Below are 27,574 nucleotides of genomic sequence, written 5' to 3' on the forward strand. Positions count from 1 at the left end.
CACGGGGACGGCGCGTGACCGCGGCCGCCGGCTGGAACCGCTTTTTCTTCCGGCTGCCTGGCGCCATTTGCATTTTTTGATCGGCCGCCCAGGAAACCACAGCCCATCTGCCGGCTGCGACGCATCTCCCGATCACCCAGCACGATCTGACTCCGATACAATCCAGCAGTTGCACCCCACGATGCTGTTCAAGCTTCCTCAGAGACTGCTCTTCCGGCCTGCTGCACAGCCATCGGCCTGTGTATCGGCATGGCCATCTCGCCTCGCCTCGCCGGCATCGCGATGGTTTGCCTCGTCGGCCCTGAATCGCACGTCCCTGATCGACGCTGCCCTGACCGAGGCACAGAACACCCAAAAGGCCGAGATCATCAAAGGCACATCGGCGTCGTCGGCGTCGGCCGGATTCGAAAAGACCTTTTCGACGGGCCACTTCCGCGTCAGTCCCCAGAAGCTCAACCATCTCGCCCGCATCCTCAACGGCATCTCGCTGCAGGAGGGCTTGAAGCAGATGCAGATGTGTCTGAAAAAGCCCTCTGTGCGAGTCGAGGGACTGCTGCGACGTGCCGCTGCCTCCTGGGAGCATAACTATGGCGGAAACAAGGACTTGCTCTATATCCGGCGCGCCTGGGTCGGAAAGGGCCCGTACATGAAGCGCATCAAAATCCACGGCCGAGGCCGCTTTGGCATCATGCACCACCCGACGGCGCATTTGCGCATCCTTGTTACCGAAAAGGCCAATGTTCACAAGAAGCCTGGCCATCTCGAGAAGCTTGCGTACATCTTCAAGAAGAACAAACTGTGGACGCCGCTGTCGCAGCGCAAGGCTGCCGCCATCACCCGCCCGCCTTGGTACAGGCACAACTGGAAGTATCTGACCTCCCCCAAGTGGGTGTCGCCCGATAACGCCCTGCTAAACACTCGGGGCTAGATAGTCTTTGGCAGATACGGGCTGGACTCGCCTGGTCGTTGATCTGGGCCTGAGGCTGACGCCATGCGACGGTCGTATGAGCAACCGGCAATATATGCTGTCGTAATGCATTATCATCCGAGCCAGCGAGCACACGCTCAGTTGGCCAACGCTGGCCTGGATCATCTCATCTGTGGGCGCCGTCGACCCGCTCTCGTTCACGACGGGATTCTAACTTGTATTTCGGTTCAGAAGTGCCTTGAGGATCGCCGCTTTCTTCTTGACCCCGGACTCTGTCCCGCTCACGGCGCCAATGGCGTCGTCCTCGGATGGGATTGAGGCAGGCTTGGTCTGCACGGACGAGTCTGTGGTGTTGCCCTCGCCGTCGACGGGCTTCCGCGACTTCATGAGCTTCTCCTTGATGAGGGATGCGGTGTTGTTGAATACAGCTCGGGCAGCGTCTGGGCAGCAAAGTTTGAGTGAAAGAAGCGATCGCCGAGGACGCAACCGAGAAGACATGGTTGAGCGGACAGCATTGGGATGGCGGCACTGGGATGGCAGCACTGGGATGGCGGTACTGGGATAGCAGCATCCATGCTCGGCATCAGCCACGATGGCCGATACTCACCTCGCTTGATCGAATCCAGAATATCAAGCCAGGACCAGGTCTTGTTCCGGTACTCCAGGGTCGGCATGCGGAAGGCGAATAGATTCAAGTCCTCCAGATTCTTCTCCCGTGGACCCTGTCGACGACAGCGGTCAGCCAGGGTCCGATTGCGACCCGAAACTGTGGATCATAGCAACAGCGCAACTTGTATATTCGCACATGGCATCCATGGCACCCATCGCACATGTCACATGGCACATTCACTTACCTTGTAGCTCAAGCAGTGTTGCACACCCGGTACCTTGATGTAGATAAAGGATCGGTTCTCCGATGCCCTGGCCTGCATCACTTTGAACTCGCTCAGACCCGAGCCAGTGCCCTTCTTTGGCCTCTGCGTCGCCTCACCTCCAGTGACGGTGGCAACAGCCGTTCGCATCCCACCAGTCCGCGCATCCTTCTCAGCGGATCGCAGCTTCTTCTCCGGAAAGATGTAGAGCTGCAGCTGCTTGCCCAGATCATAGGTCATCTGGATCAGGAGTGGGAAAAAGTTGATCTCCAGGTGATCGATCACGGCGATGCCGCCGACCGGCGCCATCTCGCTCCAGTAGACGCGGAGCATCTTCTGCCGCCGAAAATCTATCTTCTTCTTGTCCGAACAGTACGGCGAGACGACCTCTCGGAAGCCACCGGGCGCTTTGCTGAGATTTTCGACGAGGACGTGATCGATGTCGAACTGAAAGACGTTGGACTGATCTTGGTTGTGTGTCCAGCCAAAACTGGCATGTGTCAGCTTCCATTCGCACAGCCGGTCGCCCGAATCGAGCAGCATGATCCAGGCGACCGTGCCAATGTGCACAAAGAGTTTGTTGGATGGCGTGATGTCTCTCCGCTTGCTTTCGGTGCTGTGGAACTTGCTGATGGCTTGCATAACAACGTAGAGCTCGTCCCTGTAGCGACTCAGGTGCTTGTAAATCTCGGCCCTGCTGTTTCCCGAATATTCGAGATCGGGCACGCCCAAATTCAGGGTGCCAACAACAGATCGCAGCATTGTCGATGCACTCTCGATCTTTTGGCTGAGGGAGACCACCGTGGCCATCATCTTCTGGACGTCCTCCATCTGATCGATCGCCAGCATCATTTTGCGGACCTGCTGGCTCCGCTCACGTACATGCGGATCATCGTAGACCAGCAGCTCGGTGATGACGTTGAACAGCACGAGGTAGTGGCTCGCGTTGGCCGTGAGAGCAAAGTTGGGGAAGTTGACATGCACGGTATCGCACAGGTCCAGAGGATGGTCTTGCTGCGAGCCCACCTTCTTGAGATACAAAGGGTTGAGTTGGTCGCGGTGGAAGCTGGCCGAAGTCTGTTCGACGATCCGGTTGAGATGGCCTGTGTGCGACGAGTGGTCGATGAGGCATTCGAGGGGCACCCATGCCGGCCAGCTCTGGCGAGTCATGGATATGTTTTCGAGATCCGTCTCGGCTGCGCCCTCGATGTCGAACTTGCGAAGGGCAAACAGCTGAGCGTTGTGGACGTTGAGAATCGTCCGCTTCTTCACAATGTTCTCCTGCAAGTCCAGCTCTTCGTCAATATTGATCGAGGCGTCGATGATGTCAATTTGCCGCAGCTGCATTGTCTGAGCCGCAACCACGACCGCCTCGAGTTGGCCAGGGGCGTTCTTCGGATACGACTCAAAGTTGATTTGTGGGTTGATGAAGTGGATGATGTAGTTTTCCGATGGGCGATGCATTTCGGAAACATAGTCGGGCGAGTCAACGTTGTCCGAGCGGATGTACTTGTCGTTGACGCCGGCCCGAGAGGCGTACTCGTCGTCCTCTTGGTATCCCTGTGTCGAGCTCCATGACACGCCCTCGTCGCCGGCTTGGTCGTGGACAACGAACCGGGTGCTGCGTTCATCCAAGAGTGTTTGCAGAAGCTCAAGGGCGTCCTTGTCGTCGAGCATCTTGACCGACAGGCTTTCCGACGGCACAGCCTTGGCGGTCTTGGCAAGCACTCCCGGCACGGGCGGCACCGAATCTGCCCCGGCGTTGCTGGGTGCTCGCTCGTACACCGACGTCAGCCAGTCCTGTACATTCTTGAGACTTGTCATTGACAGAAAGTAGTGGATGGCAATTCTCTTTTGTTGCAGATCGATGAGCCGGAGCAGGGTATTGCGGATGCTCTTCTTCCAGTACAGATTGATGTTGTGCAGGATATAGTAGTGCGAAAAGTGTGTGTGCTGCTGCTGGAGCAGGCCCGAGAGGGCTGCGTTCTTGGACCGCTCTGTTGCAATCCCTCGCGTAGTTAGCGCACGAACTCTGCCCCCTCTGTTCGTCCACATATCGTCCACCCACATATCATCTGCCGCAACCGCGACTGCTGTTTTCATCGGCAACGTACTGAGATTCTCGGTGCACTTTTTCATGTACTTCTCGACGACTGTCTTCTTTTCTCCCAGTACCGCGAGTTTCTCGCGGATAATGTTGCTTTTCTGCGGGGATCACGCAACCGTGTTATCATCCAGACATGAAGTAGAGTGTGTGTCAGTGGACTTGGGCAAAACCGCTTGGGCATCGTACGAGGCTGTGGCTGGGTAAGGTGCGGCGACTGACCTGCTGGTACAGTGAGTTGTCATAGAATTCTCCGCGCTGCTCAAGGTCGCTCTGCTCAGAGAGATAGCGGTGGATCGATGCCTCGATCTCCTGCAGCCGTTGCTTGAACAGGACGATCTGCGTGCTCCATGTCTCTGTTGGCGGCATGGCCCACACGTTGAACGACAATCAGCTGCATGTCGCTGTATCACCCATGGCATCCAGAGTGGATTCATGCGTTTGTGCGCAAGCGCTTGACAGCACCCACCTTGCTCCGGAAGAACCTTGTCCCGCTTGGCGATGTGTCGCTTTTTCTTGCTCCGTCGATAGTAGAACAGCTTTGGCGTCCACAGGAACGAGTTCATCGTGATATCCTCAATGCGATCGACGTAAATCAGGTCTTCCTTCATGGACCACTCGAGCGACTCGTCCATATCAGCGTCCATATTGTTGTTGAAGTTGCAGTTTGTCTGAGAGGGCGCTGACGGTAGACCCTCGTTCTCAAGATCGCCGACACAGCTACCAAAGCTGAGAGTGCGCGCTTCAAAGTCCGTGAAGATAATCTCCGAGTCTTCGAGCTTCCACTTTGAAACATCCTTGCGGATGCGCAGATCATCGCGACTTCTCTGGGTCACAAACTGCTGGTACAGAGTCATGTCTACGGCCATCTCTGCGGTGCGGCAGCGGATACCGACTCCTCCCTTGGCATCCTCCGTCTGGTTGATCAAGCTGGCTACGAGTGGGTGGAGAGTTGCTGCAATGCGCACAGAGCCGATGGCTCGGCTGAACTTGGGTTTGCGCGGCTGAAGGCTGACTTTGGACCACAGCGATCCACTTCGGATCGGCAGATTGGTTAGGGGCGACTGGTACACTTCCGACAGTTTCTTCAGTCGGAATAGGATCTCTGGATTCAGATACAGGCCATTGAGTGGCGTGTTGATTGAGTAATATAGGGGTCTTGGAGACTGGATGTTGATGGTGATTTGCAGACTCGTGGCCCGGAATCCCCGGAAGGCGTCGTATTCAGGTGGGGAGATCTGGGAGTCTGTCGAGTTCGGTAGCGGCGCCAAATTATCCCCAGAGTCGGCGAGGGCGTACATCGGATGCCTCAGCACAATTTGGCTGTGGTCGCGATACACCGGCGCCTCGCTGTGTTGACCCATCTCTGGGTTGGAGGATGTGAAGTAGTCGACACCTACGCCGACTCGGATGCCACCGCGGAGCCTGGCGACGACGACATCGCATCCATGGCCCCGCCGTCCTTCAACCAGAACCTTTGGGGCGACGCAGCAGAACTCGCCACACTCAATGACTGTGTCTTCGGTCATACCGGTGGCTGCATGGGTTGCTCCACCACTGAGGATCGTGATGCCCTTGGACATGACCAGCTCCACGCCAGCATGATCTGAGAACTTTTTGGAGTCGAGATAGGGCGACGCGGTGCTAGGAACCCGGAGACGCAAGTCGCCGCCGCCAGAGAACTTGAGGATATGGCTACCATGCATAATCAGGCGGAGCTTGTCCCACCAGCCAACCGGGGGACTCGGATCGACATTAGCCTTGGTGAAGGTATCGAGTACACGGACCATATCTGCCAGCGGCGCTTCAAAGCACGCTCCCCAGCAGAAGAAGATTGTCGACGATGTGATCACGTTGGTCTGCATTCGGGCGTAGACCTTGGTTGGGTTGATCGTGCGTGTAACCACCAGGGGATCGACATGGAGGAGTGGATGGACAGGCAGACTGACGATGCGCTTGGACTCGATCGAGGCGCATTGCTCTGAGATGATCAGAAGCCCCTGGGTTTTGAACATGCGCAGACCTTCAGCCGGGACATTCACGAGTGGGAACGGGTAGTCTCGTAGCCGGAGCGTCAGCGATGCCAGCGTCAGCGTTACGTTTCGAGGAATCACTTCGTCGTAGACAAGATCGGCAGGCGTTTGTGCGTCCAGGATGTGTAGAGACTCCTCAACAGTCTCGGCCGGCAACGTTGGCGGCTCAACCAAGATGGAAATCCCCTCAATGGTACACCAGACAAGCGGACATTGACCGGGGCCTTCCTTGGACTTGAAGGCCTTGATGCGGCTGATCCACGAGTCAGAATTGAATGTCTGTAACAGCCACCATGCCTTCTCGATCTCTTCGAGCGTCGATCTACCGTGGGCGATGGAGAAACACGGGCAACCAGATGAGTGCTTTTGTCGATACGGACCCGACTTTTGGAAGGAAACCGTATGAGCCTCTCGTACACAGCGATAGATGACTGGTGCGGATGTGTCGAGCGCCATTCAAGTCACCCGCCGCCACGACCACCACGACACTACAGCCGCCCCGACTGCCACTCCACTTACGGTCCGCCTGCTTCCGCATCGGTCTCTCGTTTGCTTCGCATCGCATTTGCCTTCTTTCGGAACGCTGCGTCACGAGCAATCCGTCCAATTTGCTCCTGCATGCCGGCGATATAGCTCTGGCGCAGCTGCACTTCGAATGGATCGTCCATGAGCTTGAGATGCAATCGACGGACCTCTACCACAATGATAGGAAGTCGGTCGTTTTGGATTCGGGTCGGGTAGCTGGCCGCCTCACCTAGCTCTTCCTCGCTATCGCTGAACAGGCGCTTGGCGAGAATCTTGAGCGCCTTTCCAGTGTTTACCGTGTCTTCCAGCAGGTTGGAGAACTCAAAGTTGTGGGGCACGACCAGCTCGTACTCCCCTCCCCGAACCTCGATCTTGACGGTTGAGCGGCGTGCCTCGGACGTGCTTTGCTGCTTCGAAAGGTTCACCTCAAGCTCTGTGCCGGTCACTAGGTCAAAAGACACTTTTTCGTCCGAAGGATCATCGATATGGACTCCAATGCGCTCGACCAGCACCTTGACTTTGCCTTGATTGACAGCGTGGATGCTGACGGGGCTGGCCTGGATTCGCGCCTCCAGTTTTCCTGGAAGCTCTGCATGTATGCGCAGATGCGACAGTGTGCTTTGGATCAAAATCAATGGACCTGATGGAGAGTGGTTTCCTTTGGTGCCTTTAAGAGGCATCCGTGCCGCAACAGCTTGGAAAGACTTTGCCATCACCCGGAGATCTGCAAACGTATGCAGGATGGTGTAGGCAATGCCGATGTTGAAATCAATGTCGACGCTGTTCACTTCAACGTCAACAATCACGTCCCCGGGACTCGAACGTGAAACAGTTGCGTCCAGCTTGGCGATCGTCAGGGGATTGCCGAGTACATCTTGTGTCAGCGATTTGTCGTCAGTCATAAACAGAGACTGTACCGAGCACGTCTCGAGCGAGCAATGGAGGATACAGTCGCTCGTCGACTCGGCAACACAGTCAGTCACTTGCAATACCACTCCAAAGTCTTTCCGGCCTGTTGTGGCGGTGATGCTGAGCTTGGATATCATCGCCTGGGTCTGGAAGAAAGCCGGATATGCGCTCCCATCGGCGTCGCTGGACGGACGAGCGGGCCTGTTCGCAGAGCTGCCCATCACGTCGCGCAACTTGGGAAGTAGGGCGGTCACTGCAGCATCCAGATTCGAAACGAACAGCTCGTGGGCCTCGAGTCTCTCCCATGGGTCAAAGGCGCCCATGTGGTGTCGCTCGAATGTGTCCGACGAGTCCAGTCTTGACACAGCGAGACAGACCTCGGGGATCTCGATCCCAGTCTTGACGTCAATGCCAAAGTTGGCATCCAGCGACAGAACCGATCCCACGTTCAATGACGGCACCGTTGCGATGCGCTGGGCGACAACAGCCTCGTGATATGATGGTCGCGCGAGACCGTATGCAAGCTCGGCTTGGCTCACGCTCACTATCACTGAGAATTGATCGATGGTGTTGATCTCGGTGCTGGAGTTGCTGGAGGCATCCCCCACCAGCTTCTCCGCCTTTACGACGATGTTTCGAATGCCAAAGGTGACGAGGGACTCCAGTCCACCCGGCCGATTCGAGACACAGCTGGCGCCAAGCACGACGTGGCTGATCTTGATATTTGACTTGAATCGCAGGAGCGGCACGAGGTCTCGCAAGCCCGGCAATTCGGTTGGCCCAGGGACCGGAGTGGATGGCGGCGGGTTGCTCGGCGGTGACGCCCGCGGCGGAAGAGATTTGGACACAATCGCAAGGATGTGCTCAAGAGCAACGTTCGACACATGCAGCGTCGGGCGGACGACAGAGACATCGAGGCTGGAGCTCACGAGATAAGCCTCTGTGTTTTCGACCGTCATGTCGAGCACCACTCCGAGTTCATCCAGGTCTACCAGAGTGCTCTTTCGATAGCTTGCAGCGTATGCGCCGGACGTTTCGGCATGAGCGCCCTTGAGCTTCACTGAGGCAGAGGCCTGGATGGCTGGCCTGTCTTTGGAGCATATGGCCGTAACTGTGAGCTGCATCTCGTTGAGTTTGAGGCTGACGACTGCCGGTGGGACGCCGGCTTCGTCTGTTGTGCTGGCGCTCTCTGACGCTGTGATGCAGAGGTCCTTGAGGACCACACCGACGGCGACATTCAGATTCTCGAGAGAGCCCAGAAGCTTGTTGATTTGTGCAAGAATGCTGCCGGAATTGGGTCCATGATGGAGACTGCTTGCCGGCAGCTCGGAAGCCGTGCCCGGGGGATATGGGGTCGTTGGTATGTCGCAGGCGCTGGGGCCTGCAATGAGCTCTCGTAGCCCGGTTACAGAGATGCCCAGGCCGTCAGAGATGACTTGAACGTCGACCATTTCGCCGGGGGCAGTCCTCTTTTCGCCGATTCGGAGAACTAGCCTCTGGGTCCGATCGGCACCAGTCGAGACCAAGGTGACCGATTTGTCTTGCGAGCCGCTTGCGAGTCTGAAGGTCGAGAACTCAATGACATAGCCAAAGACATGCAGCCAGTCGTCGAGGCTGCTATCTTGACTCTGTTTCCGCAGCGATCCAAACGATATCAGAGACTGTTCAAAGCGCAAGGGCCCGATGCCCGCGTGAGTGTGGAGCTCGAGCTGCAGATCATGGATGAGGATGCTCGTCCACCAGCAACCAAGAATAAACTTGAGGATGTATGCATTGCGCGCAACCAGAGCAGCCGTCTTCAGGAGTCGAGCGACAGCCTCGATAGACTTTGTGGGAGGCCGCTCCTGGCGCTGGTGGGTTGCTGCGGGCAGAGTCGAGACGATGTGTGGCGATTCCAATACTATGCGGATGAGTGCATCGGAGCACCGAAACCATTCGATGCGGATGGAGCCAAGCGAGACCTGGATGCTGGACGCAGCGAAGCGGAGGTTGGAGACCTGAATCGAAGTTGGGCTCAGGCCGATTCGGAAGCCGTAGCTGTCGGCAACATAGCGAGCCAGCAGCCAGAGAAAGAGCAGCGAGACGGCAAAGGTTGAGAGAACAATGGCGGCGCTGTGCACCAGCGAGGCGGTCATGATACGGCTTGCTACGAGATGCCTTGGCTCGGCGCAAGGCAGCGAGGCAGCCGAGGGTCGCCAGGAAGGTCTGCGAGTGCCGGAATGGACGATAGGGCGAGCCAAGAACAGGCAGAAAGGTGCAGACGGCGACGTTTCTTGGCAAAACGGATGGATAGGCGCAGCGAGGGCAGATGGGAGGGCTGCTGCTGGAACAGATTTGATCAGGGCTTGTTCCGCCTTGGCCGAGCGCAACAACCAGAGAGGGAGTCGTCGGCGGGGAGATGCTTGGTGATCAACGGCCAACGACAAGGGTGAGGCCCAAGACGGAACGAGACCAGCACCACCCTGCGACCGGCTCCATCGCCGTCCCGCCTGTTCATCATCCCCGCTGCTGCCGCTCACAGCCGGGCTCGCTCGTTTGCATCCAAGCAACGGATCTGGCTCTGGCCTGAACCGTCTTGGCTCCTGAGAAGCCGAACCCCAGGGCCGTGGTTTGTCCCGATCTGCCTCGCTTACGCCGTCGTATCTGGACCCATGTTCCCGACAACTCGATTCAAAGAAGTCCCCTGCCCCAACGGCAGCGCCTGCATCTACGCTGCGTTCCCGGGCCTCTGCCTGTTCACCCACAAATCCCAGTCCGCTTCCTCGGCCCCATCGACCCGAGTCCGTGAGTGCCGCTGGCTGACCCCATGGCCCATGACCCGATGCAGGCATTGTGATGATGTTTGGGTGCGTAGACGCTGCCGGGCCAGGCTCTCATCATGAGTGCAAAAATACAACAGCGAGCAAACGACCAGCCCCCAGCCGTGCCGAGGGCGATCGCAGCTCGCGGAATGTCGATCCTCCCACCAAGCGTGCAGCCCGATCTGATGCAAGTATGAGCATCAGTTTGACCAAGGAAGTGCCGTCCCAACCCATATCCCATCCTCGGCCGAGCCTTACCCCGGCGACAGAGAAGACGAGCACCGCTAAACACGACGCTAAGCAGCCCGGAACTCGAGTTATCAAAGATATTGTACCCAAGGTCGACCACAGCCGTCTAACCGCCCAGGTATAGCGACAGAGCGGCGGCATCGCCGGCTTCAGATATGTTGATGCGACATAGCGCTATCCCGCGGCTGAGCCTCGTCGGTAACCGATCCGTCCACCAGCAGGCGTCGTCAGGACCAAGAAGCCTGGTAGCAGCACAGAGATTCCAGGTTCCAATGAACATGCACTTCAAAGTCCCACACGCAAGCCGCCAAAAGATCGCAGAAAAGTTTCTGGAGCAGTTCCAGCGAATATATCAGCCGATTTCGACGAAGCTGCCCCAGCTTGCCCAGGAGCATGCTCTCAAGTCAGTAGTGGGAGCATCACTCAGTCCGGATGTGGAGAGAAATGCCGATAGGCGATCTTGGCCCTTTTCCAGCGGCCCAATAGCTCACTCAGTGTCATCTTTGTGTGAGCAAAGACAGGAGCTGGAGTGTCTCTCAAAGTGCCCCAACACCTCCAAGGCCAAGGACATCTACATTACTTACGCCGGCGGCATCCTTTCGCGACTCAAGAAGCGGCCAGCGGCCAGCTCGGAAACCGACATCGGCACCGACGGAGAGTACGACCCCAAGAAAAAGCAGGGTGAGTCATGAGCTTCAGGTGGAACTCAAGATCGCAACTTGTGTTCTGCTTTGGGGGGGGGCAAGGTCAAGAGCGCCAATTCGTCCTTCTGGCGATGACTGATGCTCTCGAATATCAGCTAAATCCTGGAACATCGCGGCTGTCAACGCCATTGTGCTGAGCACTGAGGATATGAAGCAACATGGCTACCCGCTCTTTCCAGAAGACAACGAGACCGAGAACAGTACCGAGACCCTGGGACAACCCAATTCACGAGTACAAAAGTGCGAGAGATGTGGAATCGACTTCGATACCAGCGACGCACGCCAAGCGCAGAGCTGCCAGTATCACACAGGGCGGATACAAACCGAGCGGACACATGGTGAGTGGCTGAGCGACGGTGTCCCGCTCCGATTCAAGGAACTCTACCCAACCTGTGCTCGCCGTTGGCCATTGCAGGCAGTCGAGAACGAGTGTACAGCTGCTGCTCGATGCCATCAAGCTCTGCAGGTACGACACAACTTCCTCAACGTCGTTATTTTCGACTCCGCTACGGTCGATAGTGATCGTTGCTTGTGTGTATCTTGGTCAAAACAGGTTGCTCAACTGGGCACCACGTCTACAAGCTGGAGGGCTTCCGCGACCTCGATGCATACGTAAGCCGCTGATTGTCAGGAAGGGGAATGCGTCTGAAATGCCCGCCGAAGAGGCGCCATGGATACTGATGGCTACCAGCCGGTGTCTAGATTCCCTTCCGATCTATCGGTAACGACACGCAGACCCAACACCAGCTCGTCGCCCTGGACTGCGAAATGGTATGGAGCATGCAAACAGCAGCCACGCATTGTATCGCCGGAATCGATAGCTGGTTCACATTGAAGTCTCCCAGTCCTACACAGAAGCCGGAATGGAACTGACACGGTTGACGGTGGTCGACAAGGACGGCAAGGTGTTGGTGGACGAGTTGTGCAAGACACAGTTTCCAGTTGTGGATCTCAACACACGCTTCTCAGGAATCAAGAGTCTCGATGACGCAAAGTACAATCTGGGTCAACTCCACGAGTTGTTGGAAGGCTTCATCGGCAAGGACACGATCATTATTGGACATGGGTCAGTTAGACTCCGCCGCCAGCTCAATTCGAGCTGGCAATCTGCATTTGTCTGGTGCGGCCAACGCCGGAGAGACCATTGGGTTTAGCCTGCCCTTTGTTCGAACACGTTGGTTGCATCAAATGAGGGCCACGAATGTCACCTCATCTGTCCTCTGCGCTGACGCTGTCGTGATTCTCTGGTGGCATAGACTCGAAAATGACCTCAATGCTTTGAGGGTAAGGCGTGATCAGCTAGAGTGCCTCTTTTCGGTGCAGGCATTGCTCGCGAACAAGCACCCTCATCAATGGCCTCCACAGCTCGTCCACACAAAGGTAGTCGACACATCGGTCCTCTTTCGCCACCGCGATCCGCAGCGAAAGTACTCGCTCCGATACCTCAGTGACAAACTGTTGGGTCAGGTCATCCAAAACGGTGTTGGCGGTCATGATTCGTACGAAGACGCACGGGCCTGTCTGGAGCTCGTCCATATGTTTCTCGACAAAGGTGAGCAAACCCTCTCTGTTGGCATCCGAAATCTGCGCAATTGGCGCCGAAATGGGCCAGCCCCATCAATCATGTCTGTCGCAGTCAGATGGCCCTGTGGCGCCAGCTCCATATGTTTACATGCCGTTGACACACCGGACCTGGCCAGGCGAATCTGCTTTTGCTTTGCTATAGATGCGGGGTGACGGGCTTGTACAAGGCGCTGGAGTTGTGAAGCTGACGTTGCCTCGGCCGACCACCACCGCCGGATTGGGGCTCAGCCCGGATTCCTTGCTTCACCGTGAGAATGGCAATTTCCTTCATATATTTGTGCGTGTCCATCTGGGGTTCCGAGAGGTATCTCCATCATCTACCCTGTCCTCGCAAACGATGAATTGCAGCCAGAGCTTCATCGCGCAGTTCAATGCGACGTGCCAGCGGTCGGCGGCGGCAGCCCTGACCATGCAGGGAAACTACAACACGTATATGCTCTACCAGATGTACAATGAGCCCATAACCTTCAGCCTTTATGGGATCGGTACGCCTGGAAGAGATATGAGAATACTCGTCGTTTCGTAGTTAGCGGCGCCATCGGCACATTTGTCGTTGTAATTCGCGTTGGCCGTCCGGTCGCTGACCACCCTGCATCGTCTCCCATCGCGCAACTGTGAATGCATTTCGTTCGCGCAGCTATTCTGAACCTGTCGCTGGTTGTTATTTTCCTGGAGGTATGGTTCATCCGATATCCCTGTGGATACCGTGATTCCTGCGGCCCTTGCCCTTTCACAAAGCTCATCTCAGGCAGCGATGCTTCCCGGTGTGTGGCAGTTGACCCTGCCACTTGATCCTCTCTGCTTGACTTTCGCCACTTGGCCCATGCTGCAATCTTTGCGGTGTGCTCCGCTTGGGAGCTCCATGACACTCTCGCCAGCTTTGCGGCTCCGAGCAAAACTGCGTCTGGGCAACGAGAGTGGTGACTAACGGCCCTGACTCTGAACAGAGAATTGTTCAACTCACTCACCGACCAGCGGTTGTGTCGCTGTGGACATGCGTCGGATTCAACACGGTACGAGCCAACCGATGGCAGGCTGGGGGACCGGCGACTGTCTGGACCTCGTCGTCGTTGCAGCATTTGGTCGCTCACAGAGACATCCCGCTCTCAAGATATACTGCGTCGCCAAGGGCTCGACGTTCGTTCCCAAGTTCCTGTTGTCGAACATTTCGGTGGATGTGGCAGCCTGGGGGGCTCTTCAGATGTGGCAAACGTTGGCGAATGTGTCAATTTCCTTGGCCAAGGTAAGTTGATCGCAGCCGAGAGTTTCCAGAGCATCACTCTCCAATCCTGCTCTGAGCTCGGTGGTCTTTCCAGGTGGCATCGACCTACTTGATCTACATTCGCGTCCAACCGCTGGTGAAGCAAGCGAGCAACCCCTTCAACGTTGCCATCCAAGTCATGATATTTGTTCAAGGACTGCTGTCTGCGATCGGGGGCCAGTACACCATCACGAACTCGCTCTTGTTCACTCTGCACCTCAGCAACGTCCCATATGCCACAATCCCGCCCGTCAGCTGGACGGGCTTGATCCTTCAGATGGTGCTGGATTTTGGCATCTTATCTTATACTATCTACATGTACGTCAGTGCTTCCACTCAGCAAGCAGCTCCCAGGGTTGCGGTTGGTGACAAACACTCTGGTGGATAAGCACACAATCTAACTTTGCATTGCCACTCTGCTAGCCTAAAGGATGCCGATAAAGTCGCCCAATCGGAAGTGGAAAGGCAGAAGCGACAGCGCATGATATTCCTGCACTTCATCTCGGGCGTCATGAGACTTGCAATTTTCATGACCGCAGATATTCTCGGGGTCTACAGCCTACTCAACAACGAACTGGGCGTCAGTGTTATCAGAGACTTTATCCTGATCATCAAGCCGTTTTTGATCATCACCGAGGTGTCTCGAGTGGCCCGGGGTATTGAAGTCCTAGGCAGTAAAGACGGGGACTCGGCCAGTGTGCGCACGGACCGAAACATCTCGACGATGACACCGAAGGCAGTGTCGGGGGCAACCATTCTTGCACCATTTGGAGACCGAACTACTGGCGCTGATCAACGAAGCCAAACAAATGTGCAAGTTTAGTAACTCAGACTGTACTGGCCAAGGACCAGGTGAATGAAACTATTCCGAACATAAATAGACATGTGCGTTCACTCGTTGCGATAGACGCCTGGAAGAGATATGAGAATACCCGTCGATACGGGATTAGTCGATTCTCAGATCCCCGCGTTGATTTCGTCCAATAAATCAGACGATGTGTTCATCCGAGCATAGGAGCAAACTCGGAGGTGCCAGGCCACAGAGGCGGGTCTGCAAAACGCAGACCACACCCCACTTCTCGTCGAGCCTCAGAGGCTCTTGAGAAGAATGTTGCGTGCTCCATTCACGTCTCGATCGATGACGGTGGAGCACTGGTTGCAGTTGAATGTCTTGGCTGCCCCAAGGTCTCTCTTGATGAACCCGCAGTGGGTGCAGGTCTTGCTGGTGTACTCTTCGCCGACCACCCTGACAATGGTGCCATACTCCTGTGCCTTGCATTGCACTCTGTCCACGAATCGACAGTGGGACAGCTGGACCATGCGCTCTCGGTTGCGCTTGCTGATGTGTCTGAAACCATGGTAGTTGAGCTTCGGGATGAAGATGATGTCGTAGTTGGAACAGAGCCACTTGGCTGCCTTGCGATGGAGATCGTCCACCAGGTCTCGGATCCGCTCGTTCAGCCGGGCAATGGCCCGTCGCATCAACTTCTTCTTTCTCCGCTGCTTCTTGGTCAACTTGGCCATCTTGGACTGGACCTTGCCAACACTTCGCTTGAGGTCATTGATCTTGGAGTATCCACTGACATTGGGACTCCAGGCTGTGACCAGCCCAGAGGGGTCGAAGGTGGTGATGAAATCGCGCACACCAGGATCGACAGAGACAACCCTGAGATCACCCTGAGGAGCTTGGCTTTCGCTCCTCTTGGGTAGTGGCTCGGCGATGACAATGTAGACCTTGTTGGTGCGTGTCTTGATCAGGCGGGTGTCATGGGCCAGGGGGAGAGTGAGTTGCTTGCCTCGCTCGACTCGGTCCTCGGCATTGAGCTTGAAGGGATTGAGTCTGTTCCAGAAGCTGTCACCCTTGACGATCTTGCCCCAGTGCTTCTTGAGCAGGACACAGGACTCTTGGCTGACCCGTTTCTTGCTCGAGAAGTGCATGTCGAATGGACTGGGGTTGTTGCCTTGGGCTTGCTGGGACAGGTATCGCTGCTGGTTCGAGAACCAGTTCTTGACAAAGTCTCGGACCGAATCGTCGATGAAATCGGCAGCGACACCCGTCTGGCGGATCCAGTGGTCCTTGTCGTAGCAAGACAGGACACCGACTCGCTGTCTCAGGTGTTCCAGGAGGACTGTCTTCTTCTTCTTGGGTGGATGGGGCTTGGGTGGCTCTGGAATCAAGATCTCACCAAGGCGATTCTTCCACTGTTTGTTGGGATACTGCTTCTGGAGAGCCTTGCGGGCAGCCATGTATGGCTCTCGCTCTCGTTTCCAGACTTGGAGTCGCTCGAGGTCTGCTTGCTGGTGGGATGAACTGACTCTGGCGTAACAAACTATGGACCTGGTTGTGATGGGCTGGGTGAGGCAGAAGACTCGCTCAATGTCCCGCACATTGTAGAGTCTGTGTCCGTTCTCGTTGGGGCGGATGTATCGCACTTTCCCAGCATCGGCCCATTTGGACAGAGTGGATGGGACGAGGCCGAATTGCTTGGGTGAGTTTATGGATGGAGATGTATTTTTCATCGCTCATGGCAGACAGGGATGTTTTTGATTCTGGCCCGTTCTTACCCTTGCCCAAGAAACAATATCAGCCAGAATCGACGCACGTTTTGAACGGACACCGACCTGGACGACGAGGATACTCTGCCCCAATTCAGGCTGGGCTCATCCTCATCGTTTCGTAGTTAGCGGCATAGCCGCCATCCACCTCGTGGCGACAGGGGAACGGAGATGCATACGACCGACTCGTTTGTCGACTATGCCTGTCCCGTGGCAACCACGGACCGTTGATGGTCCGACGAGCCCTTGAAGGACTTTGGATGCTCGCCTCTGGACGCCGCGTGAGAATCAAGCACTGCAGGCAGCGCAAGGAAGGGCTTGACCAAGTAGAGAATGTCTCGCAAGATGCCGATGCCTTTAGACGGCCTCATGGCATAGGTGGCCGCCATGCAGTCTGCGATGCCGAAGAGCATCAAGACACCGGCGTAGTATGCCAGTCGCGCCCTGGATTTCAGTGCCCTGGCTGGGGTGATCGTATTGCGCTGCTGTTCTCGGCCCAGCACCCTATCAATGCAAGCAACTCAATCAGCAAATGAACCAAGCACCCGCCGAGTCGATACAAATGCATGAGGAGGCGCGACGGGATCGCTTGCGTGGAGCACTTACAGAGTCGTCTGCCAGAGCAGCAAGCCAACATCAAGCCCGGCATGGATAACAAAGTAGCCTGCCCAGGCATAGGTAGGATCCAGGAAGGAAAGTACCGGAGTCTCGACCAGCACCCAGTAGATATCAATAACCATGGAGTAAAGGCCTTGCAACAAGATCAGCGCCTTGAAGACGCCGTCGGCTGCCTTGCTTGCGATGGTGCGCTGCTTGAGGGGAAGATAAATGAAGAACGTTGCCAGGATCTATCGGTAGTAATCGCGACGGGTAAGCGGCAGAGACAACCAATAACTCGGCCCTGTGCTTTCGATCGTGTAGCAAATATAGCGCTGTGGTATTGGGTGCGTCTTCGACAAGTGAGGAGGACGCATAACATGGAGAAACCAACCTTGGCAGATGAGAAAGCAGCCGCCTGAATGACACCGAGAATCTGGAGGCCATAGTATGGGCTTGCATACAGGCTCGGCGCGAAGCTGGCAGCCTTGGACACGCAAAACACCTATTGGATAGCAGACAGAGCAGACAGAGCAGACAGAGCAGATGCCATGTTCAGGCTGCGTTAGTCGATGAGAACAACGAGCCGCGATTGCTGTGAGAAATCGCTCACCGTGAAGAACCCGATCGCGCCGTAGAGTATGGTGAGAATGCGTCGATCGTGCCCGGTGACGAGTTTCTGATGTGGGAGCAATCGGCGGGTCGTCCCAGCGGACGTATCGGCGAGAGAGAGGTGTGTGAACATGGCCGCAGACAATTCAACAGGATCGATGCAGCAATCGCAGCTGCATCCCCACAGTTCAGTGCGAGCAGATATTCGTGGCACGTACGTCAAACATCACCAGGATGAGAAGCAGGTTACCGAGCGCTATGCGGAACAATCACCGAAATGCAGAGCAATGGGGCCAGAGAGTTAAACCGTCGCACTGATTTTCATGAGGGCATACCGTCAGATCTGCAAGTCAAAGCCTGTCGCCACTCTGGCGACATCAGCTTGCCGCCATCCACAAATGCGATACCCACCGAATGCCGCGTACACGCAGTAGCTGACTCGGGCTGTTTCGTCGGTGTTGTATTGCGTTCCAGCTTCTCGCAAGGCAGCGACAGCAGCAGCTGTCGAGGCGATGCAGGACTGGTTCAACTGAGCTATAGTGGTGTTGTCGCAGAAGCTCATGGTCTCTGGATAGGAGTCTGTGCTGCTAAGCAGAGATTGTCGGGCTCAAGGCTTGCTTCGGCTGGCGTTTTTGGTCTGCGGGCTCGCCAGAAAGTTGTGGTTCACCGAGTACCTCTTCAATCACAGGCTCAGCGGCGGGCCAAGTTGGTCGTATCGAGGGCCAAATGTCGCAGGGCTGCTTCAAAAAATCGTTTCTCCACACCAGGAGGTGGCACCGTGGCAACTCGCACACACTATCTGTTCCATTTCGCTTGGCTCATCGTAACTACACCCACAGGACCGACGCCGGACACGATGCATAAGGCTTGAGCCGTATTCTTTTGGACGACGTCGCTGTCGCTTTTGGTCCACCCTTGCTCGGGCAGTCTCACCAGGATACGTGTCATACTTGTTGACCAATCAGCCACATACATTGATTGAGCACGGAGAGGCAAGGCTGCGTCCGTTATGATTGACCATTGTCCCGGGTTATTTTGCGGGAATGCCGCTAACTACGAAACGATGAGGATGAGCCCAGCCTGAATTGGGGCAGAGTATCCTCGTCGTCCAGGTCGGTGTCCGTTCAAAACGTGCGTCGATTCTGGCTGATATTGTTTCTTGGGCAAGGGTAAGAACGGGCCAGAATCAAAAACATCCCTGTCTGCCATGAGCGATGAAAAATACATCTCCATCCATAAACTCACCCAAGCAATTCGGCCTCGTCCCATCCACTCTGTCCAAATGGGCCGATGCTGGGAAAGTGCGATACATCCGCCCCAACGAGAACGGACACAGACTCTACAATGTGCGGGACATTGAGCGAGTCTTCTGCCTCACCCAGCCCATCACAACCAGGTCCATAGTTTGTTACGCCAGAGTCAGTTCATCCCACCAGCAAGCAGACCTCGAGCGACTCCAAGTCTGGAAACGAGAGCGAGAGCCATACATGGCTGCCCGCAAGGCTCTCCAGAAGCAGTATCCCAACAAACAGTGGAAGAATCGCCTTGGTGAGATCTTGATTCCAGAGCCACCCAAGCCCCATCCACCCAAGAAGAAGAAGACAGTCCTCCTGGAACACCTGAGACAGCGAGTCGGTGTCCTGTCTTGCTACGACAAGGACCACTGGATCCGCCAGACGGGTGTCGCTGCCGATTTCATCGACGATTCGGTCCGAGACTTTGTCAAGAACTGGTTCTCGAACCAGCAGCGATACCTGTCCCAGCAAGCCCAAGGCAACAACCCCAGTCCATTCGACATGCACTTCTCGAGCAAGAAACGGGTCAGCCAAGAGTCCTGTGTCCTGCTCAAGAAGCACTGGGGCAAGATCGTCAAGGGTGACAGCTTCTGGAACAGACTCAATCCCTTCAAGCTCAATGCCGAGGACCGAGTCGAGCGAGGCAAGCAACTCACTCTCCCCCTGGCCCATGACACCCGCCTGATCAAGACACGCACCAACAAGGTCTACATTGTCATCGCCGAGCCACTACCCAAGAGGAGCGAAAGCCAAGCTCCTCAGGGTGATCTCAGGGTTGTCTCTGTCGATCCTGGTGTGCGCGATTTCATCACCACCTTCGACCCCTCTGGGCTGGTCACAGCCTGGAGTCCCAATGTCAGTGGATACTCCAAGATCAATGACCTCAAGCGAAGTGTTGGCAAGGTCCAGTCCAAGATGGCCAAGTTGACCAAGAAGCAGCGGAGAAAGAAGAAGTTGATGCGACGGGCCATTGCCCGGCTGAACGAGCGGATCCGAGACCTGGTGGACGATCTCCATCGCAAGGCAGCCAAGTGGCTCTGTTCCAACTACGACATCATCTTCATCCCGAAGCTCAACTACCATGGTTTCAGACACATCAGCAAGCGCAACCGAGAGCGCATGGTCCAGCTGTCCCACTGTCGATTCGTGGACAGAGTGCAATGCAAGGCACAGGAGTATGGCACCATTGTCAGGGTGGTCGGCGAAGAGTACACCAGCAAGACCTGCACCCACTGCGGGTTCATCAAGAGAGACCTTGGGGCAGCCAAGACATTCAACTGCAACCAGTGCTCCACCGTCATCGATCGAGACGTGAATGGAGCACGCAACATTCTTCTCAAGAGCCTCTGAGGCTCGACGAGAAGTGGGGTGTGGTCTGCGTTTTGCAGACCCGCCTCTGTGGCCTGGCACCTCCGAGTTTGCTCCTATGCTCGGATGAACACATCGTCTGATTTATTGGACGAAATCAACGCGGGGATCTGAGAATCGACTAATCCCGTATCGACGGGTATTCTCATATCTCTTCCAGGCGAATACATGGCTCTGCCGCTGCTGCTTGCGTGCTGGGCAGTCCACGGCAATCTGCGCGGGTCCAGACGGCACCCCAATCGGGGCTGGTCCCACCGTTCTCGCAGAGCCGGTGGCCGTTTCAGGTCGCTGCCGCCCTCGCCACCGCTCTCGCCCAGCCCCAAAGCGAGGCGCCCTTTGGTCGACTGTCGTTGGCTTCCTGTCCTGCAACCCCATCCACCGCACCAACCCTCCAACACCTGCCCCCCCCCTCTCTACCGATGAATAGAGAGACCGCTGTCTCGGACACAACCATAGGCGGCCACCATGCCGCGTTCACTGCCGTCCGCAAGCCTGACCAAGATGATCGCGGCTACCGCCTGATCACCCTCGAGGACAACTCGATGGACTGTCTGGTGATCTCGGACCCGTCGACGGACAAGTCGTCGGCAGCACTCGACGTTCACGTCGGGCACCTCTGCGATCCCGACGAGGCCGCCGGACTGGCCCATTTTTGCGAGCATTTGTGTATGTGGCTGTCTGCGGCAGCATGTCCCCGCTCGGCTGTGCGGCTCTCTGTGCTTGGGATCGCTATCAAGGCTTGACTCCCTTGCCGACATGCGATTACTCACACTGCCATCCCGTCCATGCCGTCTGTAGTGTTTATGGTAAGCCCGTAGGTGCAGCGGAGCAAGTGTTTTGTTGTGTCCGATGCATGTCGAGGCTGCTCGGGCCAAGTCTGACGCAGATCTGCTATCAATGTCGGTCGGCAACCGCGATTGAAATCGGTCGTCTGGATCTGGATCTGGATCTGAAGGGCACCACAAAGGTAGGGCATACTTGGGCTGAAATCCGAGGATATACACTCGAGTGCGATTAGCAAAGTCTGGTGCTCGCTGTGTCGGTGTCCCTGTGGGCTGTTGGCTGGTGCATCTGTCGAGGCCGGCGCTGGTCGGCTTGAAGTCCCCGATCTTCTTGCACTAACCGACAGAACCTGGCATGTACACCACAGTATCCCTCTGAGAATGATTACAGCCAGGTGCGGCAAAGAGCGCCATTCAATCGGCTGAGCCGAGCGCCCCATATCCTGGGTTTGGAGCTATTCCGGTTGCCTCGCTGCTGCTGCTGCTGCTGCTGCTCCTGCTGCCTTCCTAACCCCTGCGCCTGCTGCAGTACCTTTCCGAGCACGGGGGCTATTCCAATGCCTTCACCGGCGTCGAGAACACCAATTACTACTTTGAGGTCGCCTCGGACCATCTCGAGGGCGCCCTCGATCGGTATGTGGGCCGGCGGCCGATGATGTCCCTGATGCAGGCCGGTCAGGCGAGCCAGTCAGGCGAGGCCACGCGAGCAAAGACCACCAGGAAACGGAGCATATGATTCAGAGACTCACTGCGACTGGGCCGTCATGGCTGGACACAGCTTTGCCCAGTTCTTCATCTGCCCGCTTTTCACAGAGTCATGCACAGACCGCGAGCTCAAGGCCGTCGACTCGGGTAAGCAGCCGGCCTCGGAAGCAGTCGGCTTCGGAAGCAGCGCCATGATGCCCTCGCTTTGGCTCTTGGCATCTTCGATTCCTCTTGACCCGCTCGATATGTTGATCTTGCTCTTCCTAGAACACAAGAAGAACTTGCAGAGCGATACCTGGCGCACGTACCAGCTCGAGAAGGACCTGTCCAACCCCAATCACCCGTACTGCAAGTTTGGAACCGGCAGCCTGGAGACTCTCAAGGATATCCCCGAGAACAAGGGCCTGGATGTCCGAAAGCTGCTGCTTGACTTTCACAGCAAATACTACTCGGCAAACATTATGAAGCTCGTTGTGCTGGGCAAAGGCAGGTGTCTCGCTGGACCAGCACCGCTGCTGCTGAGCTGAGCCGACTGCTGACAGCACTGTATCGAAATCAAAATCGAAACCATAACGATCCTGACCCTGTTGCCACACGCAGAGCCCCTTGACACGCTTACCGAGTGGGTTGTTCGCATGTTCTCGGACGTCCCGAGTCTGGGCATCAAGCCGCCCGCGTTCCAGGGACATCCCCTGACCGAAAACGAGCTCATGGTGAGACTTGCTATGGCCACGCAAGCCGCCATCGTGGAGGCTGGACATCGAGGCATCTGAAATCGTCGTCGCCTTTGCTAAGCATTCCTCCTGGTGCGATTCCAGAAACAAGTGCTCATCAAGCCCGTGAAGGAGATCCGTCACCTGGAGCTCGTCTTCCCCTTCCCGGATCTATCGGCCCACTACGAGTCGCAGGTAGATGTCCGAGCGTCCCTCCGTTCAACACACAGGTGCCCTCGACTGAGCCAGCTCTCGCTAACACTGGCTGCCAACCACACCTATTTATCATGCCGAATCACAGCCGAGTGGCTACGGATCTCATTTGATTGGACACGAGGCCGAGGGGTCGATTCTGTCTCTGCTGAAACAGAAAGGTATGTCGACCGAATGCCCTATCCGTGCATCGCAATGCTCTTGTTCAGGCTCTTCCTCACCAACGTGCCTGACGTCTGTACAGGTTGGGCGAACGCGCTGTCGGCCGGGTACTCTTCAGGTGGCATCAACTTTGGCTTCTTCAAGATCACTGTGGATCTGACTGCCGAGGGGCAAGGTTAGCGCGACTGACGATTCAATGCCACACGCAAACTAACAACCCAAAGAGGACATCCGGCCAATGAGCCTGTCGACCGGTTCTACTCACCCTTCCATTTGCTCGCCCCTCTGGTTATGGCGTTGCACGTACTGCCGTCTCCATCCAGCCCACTACAACGAAGTGATCGTGATCATATTCCAGTATATCGACATGATCAAGAAGGCCGGCATCCAGAAGTGGATCTTCAACGAGTGCAAGTCGCTGTACATGATGCACTTCCGCTTCAAGGAGAAAAAGTCGCCTGCCAGCTACGCTTCGAATGTTGCTCAACAGATGCATCAGTATGCCAAAGAAGACATTCTGTCGGGACCGTACCTGCTGACGAGATACGAGCCAGAGATGATGCAGCAATGTCTGTCGCACTTGCGGCCTGACAACTTTCGGTAGAGTATTCCCGTGTTCGGCGAGATATGTCAACTGTTGCTATCGACGGAAGGACGAGGTCGGACTCGATCGGACTCAACCGGACTGCGACACTGGAAGCCAGCGCTCGGCCTTCCAACTCCACAGCGTCCGATCAAGCCGACCGGCGCTGTCAGGTCCAATCTCATGCTCCACGTTCTTGCCGACAGAGTCACGCTGGTTTCTCCCGATTTCGACACTACGACATTCGCGAAGGCCAAGTGGTACGGCACTGAGTACCTTGTCGAGCCCCTGAGCGAGAAGCTGAGGACCGATCTGACAAAGCTGGAGCCCAACCCCGATCTGCATCTGCCGAGGATGAACGAGTTTATTCCTGAATCCTTCGATGTCGACAAGCTCGAAAATGTAACGGTAAGATTGACCCCAGCGGTCAAGTCTGCTGGGGCTGGTCCCGGGGCCTCACTGCCGACGATGCTGATACCATTGGACTCGCTGCTCAACCATTGGTTTCCTTTAACCAACAACCCCACAGGTCCTCAAAGGTGCCCAGATCATCCTGGAAACCCCATTGATCCGATTCTGGCACAAAAAGGATGACACCTTCTGGGTGCCCAAGGGCAACGTGTGGTTTCACCTGCGCGCGTAAGTCTCCAAGGCATGCATCCGTTTGATTGCACGCCCGAAATCTATATCCGTAACAAGCGCACTGACTTCGTCTGCCTCGACGCTGCCAATGCACCAGTCCGCTGAGCTATGTCACTCCGCGAATGTGCGTGCTCACCCGACTGTATACGGACATGCTGCGGGATTCGCTGAACGAGCTGTCGTACTACGCGGAGGTGGCCGGACTCAGCTACGATCTGGACAACAACACCGACGGCTTGGTGGTGAGTGCGTGAGTGCGCGAGTGAGTGCGTGAGTGGGTACGTGAGTGGGTGGAGCGTGGTCGAGAGCTGGCAAAGTGTTCGAGTGTGTCCGTCATTTCTGTCCGCCCGGTCGCTGACGACACGATCGCTTCATCTAGCTCGTCATTGGTGGTTATAACGACAAAATCGGCAAGCTCCTTGAAAAGATCGTCGAGAAGATGTCCAATTTGAAGATCAACCCGACTCGATTCAAGTCGGTGAAGGAGCAGCTGACTCGGCAGTACAAAAACTGGGACCTCGAGGCTCCCTATCAGCACTCGGTCTACTATTTGTCGTACGTCACCCAGGAATGCCTGTGGACCAGCGCCGAGAAGCTCGCGGCGCTTGAAGGTAACGACGGATACTGTTTGACGAGAGGCGCTCGTGGCTCCAACGTGCCCCAGGGTCTCAATCACGTTCATTGCTATCGCCGGTGATATCTCTGGCCGGTTGGTTCACACCGTCCATCGCTGGGCTGCTAGTGAACGATTGCTAAAGTCTTGCCTCGCACCATTGCATCCGACTCCACCACTCTCTCTCCGATATGCAGATGTCACCCCTGACGACGTTCAGAGCTTCTTCCCCAACCTGCTGAGCGAAGTGTTTATCGAGGGCCTCTCGCACGGCAATATCAAGCGCCAGGTGAGGACGGGGTCGCACGAAGCTGTCGATATCATCTACTTCTCCTTTGGTGGCATCTTGGGCTGACCGTGATCGCTGCACTGTGCTGGACAGGATGCCTTGAGGTTTGTGGACACAGTGCTGCAGGCTTTCCAGCCAAAGCCTCTGCCCGTGGCGTACCAAATGAAGGCTATGCGCACGCACATCCTTCCCGAAGGTGGGTCTCACGGAGTGTGGATTCATCATATGGCGGGCGATGTACATGTACGACAGCGACTCGAGCCTAGCAACGGTCATCTGGGACCACGATCAGAATCAAGATTGCGAGCGACGAATGCTTGGCCACCTGCAGTTCGCTCCCGATCCGTTCTAAATCTGACAGCTTCCTCTCTCCCGATCACACGCTTTGAACGCCGCCGCCGTCTCTGAACCCACAAGGCACTCTCCACATCCAAGTGCGCGAGGTACCCAATGCCGATAACCCAAACTCGGCCATCGAGTACTACCTGCAGTTTGGAGACTACGCCAACACCGCCACGCGGACCAAGGCCACGCTGCTCTCGCACATCATCAACGAGCCGTGCTTTGACCAGCTGCGAACCAAGGAGCAGCTGGGATACATGGTCTTCAGCGGCCTGCGCAACCAGACGAGCATGACAGGACTGCGACTCATCATCCAGAGCGAAAAGCACCCCGCCTACCTCGAGTCGCGCATCGAGGACTTTTTGACCAAGATGAGGGTGAGTCCGCGGGGATGGGGTGGGGTGGGCGTGCGGATGAGCAGAGGTGGCCGCAATGTTCCCGGCCTGTATGAGCCTGGCTCTCTGGAGTCTGTGCTTTGAAGCGACTTGGCAGCGGCTCGATCCACCTTCCTTTGTCATGGCGAAGTGTGTGTATCGATCCGCCGCATATCACCCTCTGCAATGCACGAACGATGCGTCTAACTCGCGCGCTGACTCGTCGGCTTGCCTATCGTGATACCCAGACTATCCTAAGCGACCTCTCGGAGACGGCGTATGCAACCCATGTCCAGGCGGTGGTATCCCGCCTGCTTGAGAAGGACAAGAACCTGGGCCAAGAATCCAGCCGTGTGTGGACACATGTGTCTTCGCATTACTACAACTTCCGACAGAGCGAGCTCGACGCCGAGCAGGTCAAGGCCATCCAGAAGGACGACCTGCTTGCCTTCTACGACCAATACGTGCATCCCGACTCGCCCTGCCGACGCAAGCTCAGCGTCCACGTCACCAGCAAGAAGGCAGCCAAGGCGGTCCTCGAGGCCGAGGCTGAGAGCATCTTGGCCAAGAACGTGATTCTGCAGCCCGAAGACGTTGCGATGTTCAAGGGCTCGCTCGAGCTCTCCAGGAGCCCTGCGCCCGTGGCCCCCGTGGCCTCGTTTTTCGATCTTGATGGATAAAATGGACTGATGAGTGAATGAAAGCGATTGAAGCAATGAATCAAACGGGCGCCAGCCCGGAGCGATGGTCTCGCTCGCGGCCATGGCTCAGTCTTCACATGCTCGCCCAGGGGTTTTTGCTCAGTCGGTCTGGCCTGGTGCTCACGCGGACGGGGTGGCGGCCCTGTATGCGGCGAGATCTCATCTCTTCAGCGGGTCTGCCGGTGGCTGCAGCTCGCCACGGAAGCCGGTGGCACTCATGGAGTCAAGCCGCGGCCGCCATGGACTCGGGCGACGAACCGCTGGGCCTGGAAGATTGGCGGATGCCAAGGAGGAAGGGGGGGGGTAGGACGAAGGATGAGGAAACGGATCAAGCGCCGTTACCGGAGCCATGTGCAAATCAATATTCCCACACCACAAGAGGCCAGGATCCCAGCTCCTCTGCCTCCCGCCACGGGATGCACAACGGCCCAGAGCCACCCAACCTTGCTCAGACGACCCGATGCAGATCGACGGACCAGCATCGAGGGTGTTTCGGTGTCCTCGACAGCAAGTGAGCGGGATATGTGGACAGACGAGGGCTGTGGGGCTTCGCGGGATCTGTGTCCCTCACGGATCGCATGGTCTCGTGTGGGAGGTTTCAGCTTTGATTTCCCTCGATCATGTCAAAGGCGGGACTGGTGGTCGTCCGCACCACCCCATCGGCGACCATGAGAAGAGGAGAGGACAGCATTGCGGACATGGCTGGTCGGCGAGGGCTTGCAGGGAGAAATGGATTACTATTTTTCACGTGGGACTGAGGAACGAGCGAGAGCCGTCCACCCCCAGCCAAGACAAAGACGGAGGAAAGTGTCCTCGAGAAAAGACAAGACAAAGCAAAACCGATGGAGGAGGAGGGGGGCAGGCACATCATCCGGTAGCCAGAAGGGAAGAGGAGAGGCACATAGACGGGTGGGGGAGGAGCGACAAGACAAGTAGCAACAAGAGAAGGAAGGGCGGCGAGGTGTCGAGAGTAACGAGCAACAAGAGCCAAAACCAAAGTACGGGGATAGACGGGAACTGAGGGATGGGATCGGATGGGATGGGATGGGATCGGATG

General features: G+C 56.4%; 5 protein-coding genes across 5 annotated transcripts; 3 read left to right on the top strand and 2 right to left on the bottom strand.

Moving 5' to 3' along the window:
• The first annotated feature begins 89 nt into the window (after window positions 1–89).
• On the top strand, window positions 90–1,040 carry BJ171DRAFT_507469 (ribosomal protein L22/L17). Its single transcript, XM_053111218.1, has one exon. It carries the CDS (start codon window positions 182–184, stop codon window positions 926–928), a length of 747 nt encoding a protein of 248 aa, XP_052966124.1. The 5' UTR covers window positions 90–181; the 3' UTR covers window positions 929–1,040.
• BJ171DRAFT_507471 (golgi-body localization protein domain-containing protein) lies at window positions 1,041–9,605 on the bottom strand. The gene is made up of 7 exons (XM_053111219.1): window positions 6,457–9,605; window positions 4,374–6,259; window positions 4,127–4,260; window positions 3,915–4,005; window positions 1,783–3,797; window positions 1,536–1,650; window positions 1,041–1,368 (listed from the first exon to the last, which is right to left on the bottom strand). The coding sequence occupies exons 1-7, from the start codon at window positions 9,504–9,506 to the stop codon at window positions 1,139–1,141; spliced, it is 7,521 nt and encodes a 2,506-aa protein (XP_052966125.1). The 5' UTR covers window positions 9,507–9,605; the 3' UTR covers window positions 1,041–1,138.
• Window positions 9,606–10,576: 971 nt separating this feature from the next.
• On the top strand, window positions 10,577–14,793 carry BJ171DRAFT_475384 (uncharacterized protein; the record flags this gene model as incomplete). Its single annotated transcript, XM_053108781.1, has 14 exons — window positions 10,577–10,824; window positions 10,939–11,102; window positions 11,221–11,463; window positions 11,679–11,737; window positions 11,828–11,896; window positions 11,971–12,191; window positions 12,382–12,409; window positions 12,449–12,677; window positions 12,877–13,194; window positions 13,236–13,323; window positions 13,385–13,473; window positions 13,744–13,952; window positions 14,026–14,288; window positions 14,394–14,793. The coding sequence occupies 14 exons, from the start codon at window positions 10,577–10,579 to the stop codon at window positions 14,791–14,793; spliced, it is 2,628 nt and encodes an 875-aa protein (XP_052966126.1).
• Window positions 14,794–16,723: 1,930 nt separating this feature from the next.
• Window positions 16,724–18,297, bottom strand: BJ171DRAFT_582424 (uncharacterized protein; the record flags this gene model as incomplete). Its single annotated transcript, XM_053114184.1, has 6 exons — window positions 16,724–17,030; window positions 17,133–17,374; window positions 17,518–17,628; window positions 17,737–17,802; window positions 17,954–17,991; window positions 18,147–18,297. The coding sequence occupies 6 exons, from the start codon at window positions 18,295–18,297 to the stop codon at window positions 16,724–16,726; spliced, it is 915 nt and encodes a 304-aa protein (XP_052966127.1).
• Window positions 18,298–20,766: 2,469 nt separating this feature from the next.
• BJ171DRAFT_507479 (Metalloenzyme, LuxS/M16 peptidase-like protein) lies at window positions 20,767–26,855 on the top strand. Its single transcript, XM_053111220.1, has 20 exons — window positions 20,767–21,064; window positions 21,197–21,204; window positions 21,354–21,365; window positions 21,549–21,575; window positions 21,710–21,813; window positions 21,959–22,032; window positions 22,153–22,371; window positions 22,486–22,598; window positions 22,704–22,793; window positions 22,900–22,972; window positions 23,056–23,148; window positions 23,297–23,573; window positions 23,763–23,964; window positions 24,086–24,195; window positions 24,296–24,440; window positions 24,578–24,809; window positions 25,009–25,100; window positions 25,194–25,296; window positions 25,518–25,819; window positions 26,065–26,855. Exons 1-20 carry the CDS (start codon window positions 20,818–20,820, stop codon window positions 26,494–26,496), a joined length of 2,955 nt encoding a protein of 984 aa, XP_052966128.1. The 5' UTR covers window positions 20,767–20,817; the 3' UTR covers window positions 26,497–26,855.
• The last annotated feature ends 719 nt before the right edge of the window (window positions 26,856–27,574 follow it).

The sequence above is a fragment of the Polychytrium aggregatum genome, assembly GCF_025602895.1.
Source record: "Polychytrium aggregatum strain JEL109 chromosome Unknown BJ171scaffold_21, whole genome shotgun sequence".
NCBI lineage: Eukaryota > Fungi > Chytridiomycota > Chytridiomycetes > Polychytriales > Polychytrium > Polychytrium aggregatum.

What these genes read in the sequence shown, in the direction of transcription:
- BJ171DRAFT_507469 (XM_053111218.1), top strand. Translation starts at nt 182, where the DNA reads ATGCTGTTCAAGCTTCCTCAGAGACTGCTCTTCCGGCCTGCTGCACAG.
- BJ171DRAFT_507471 (XM_053111219.1), bottom strand. Translation starts at nt 9,506, where the DNA reads ATGACCGCCTCGCTGGTGCACAGCGCCGCCATTGTTCTCTCAACCTTT. An exon ending in GATGCGGAAGCAGGCGGACC is followed by an intron (nt 6,260 to 6,456) that starts GTAAGTGGAGTG and finishes CGCCCACGGTAG; the next exon opens with ATCGACGCTCGAAGAGATCG. An exon ending in ACAACTCACTGTACCAGCAG is followed by an intron (nt 4,006 to 4,126) that starts GTCAGTCGCCGC and finishes TGATCCCCGCAG; the next exon opens with AAAAGCAACATTATCCGCGA.
- BJ171DRAFT_507479 (XM_053111220.1), top strand. Translation starts at nt 20,818, where the DNA reads ATGAATAGAGAGACCGCTGTCTCGGACACAACCATAGGCGGCCACCAT. An exon ending in GTCTCTGCTGAAACAGAAAG is followed by an intron (nt 22,973 to 23,055) that starts GTATGTCGACCG and finishes ACGTCTGTACAG; the next exon opens with GTTGGGCGAACGCGCTGTCG. An exon ending in TTGCGGCCTGACAACTTTCG is followed by an intron (nt 23,574 to 23,762) that starts GTAGAGTATTCC and finishes TCTTGCCGACAG; the next exon opens with AGTCACGCTGGTTTCTCCCG.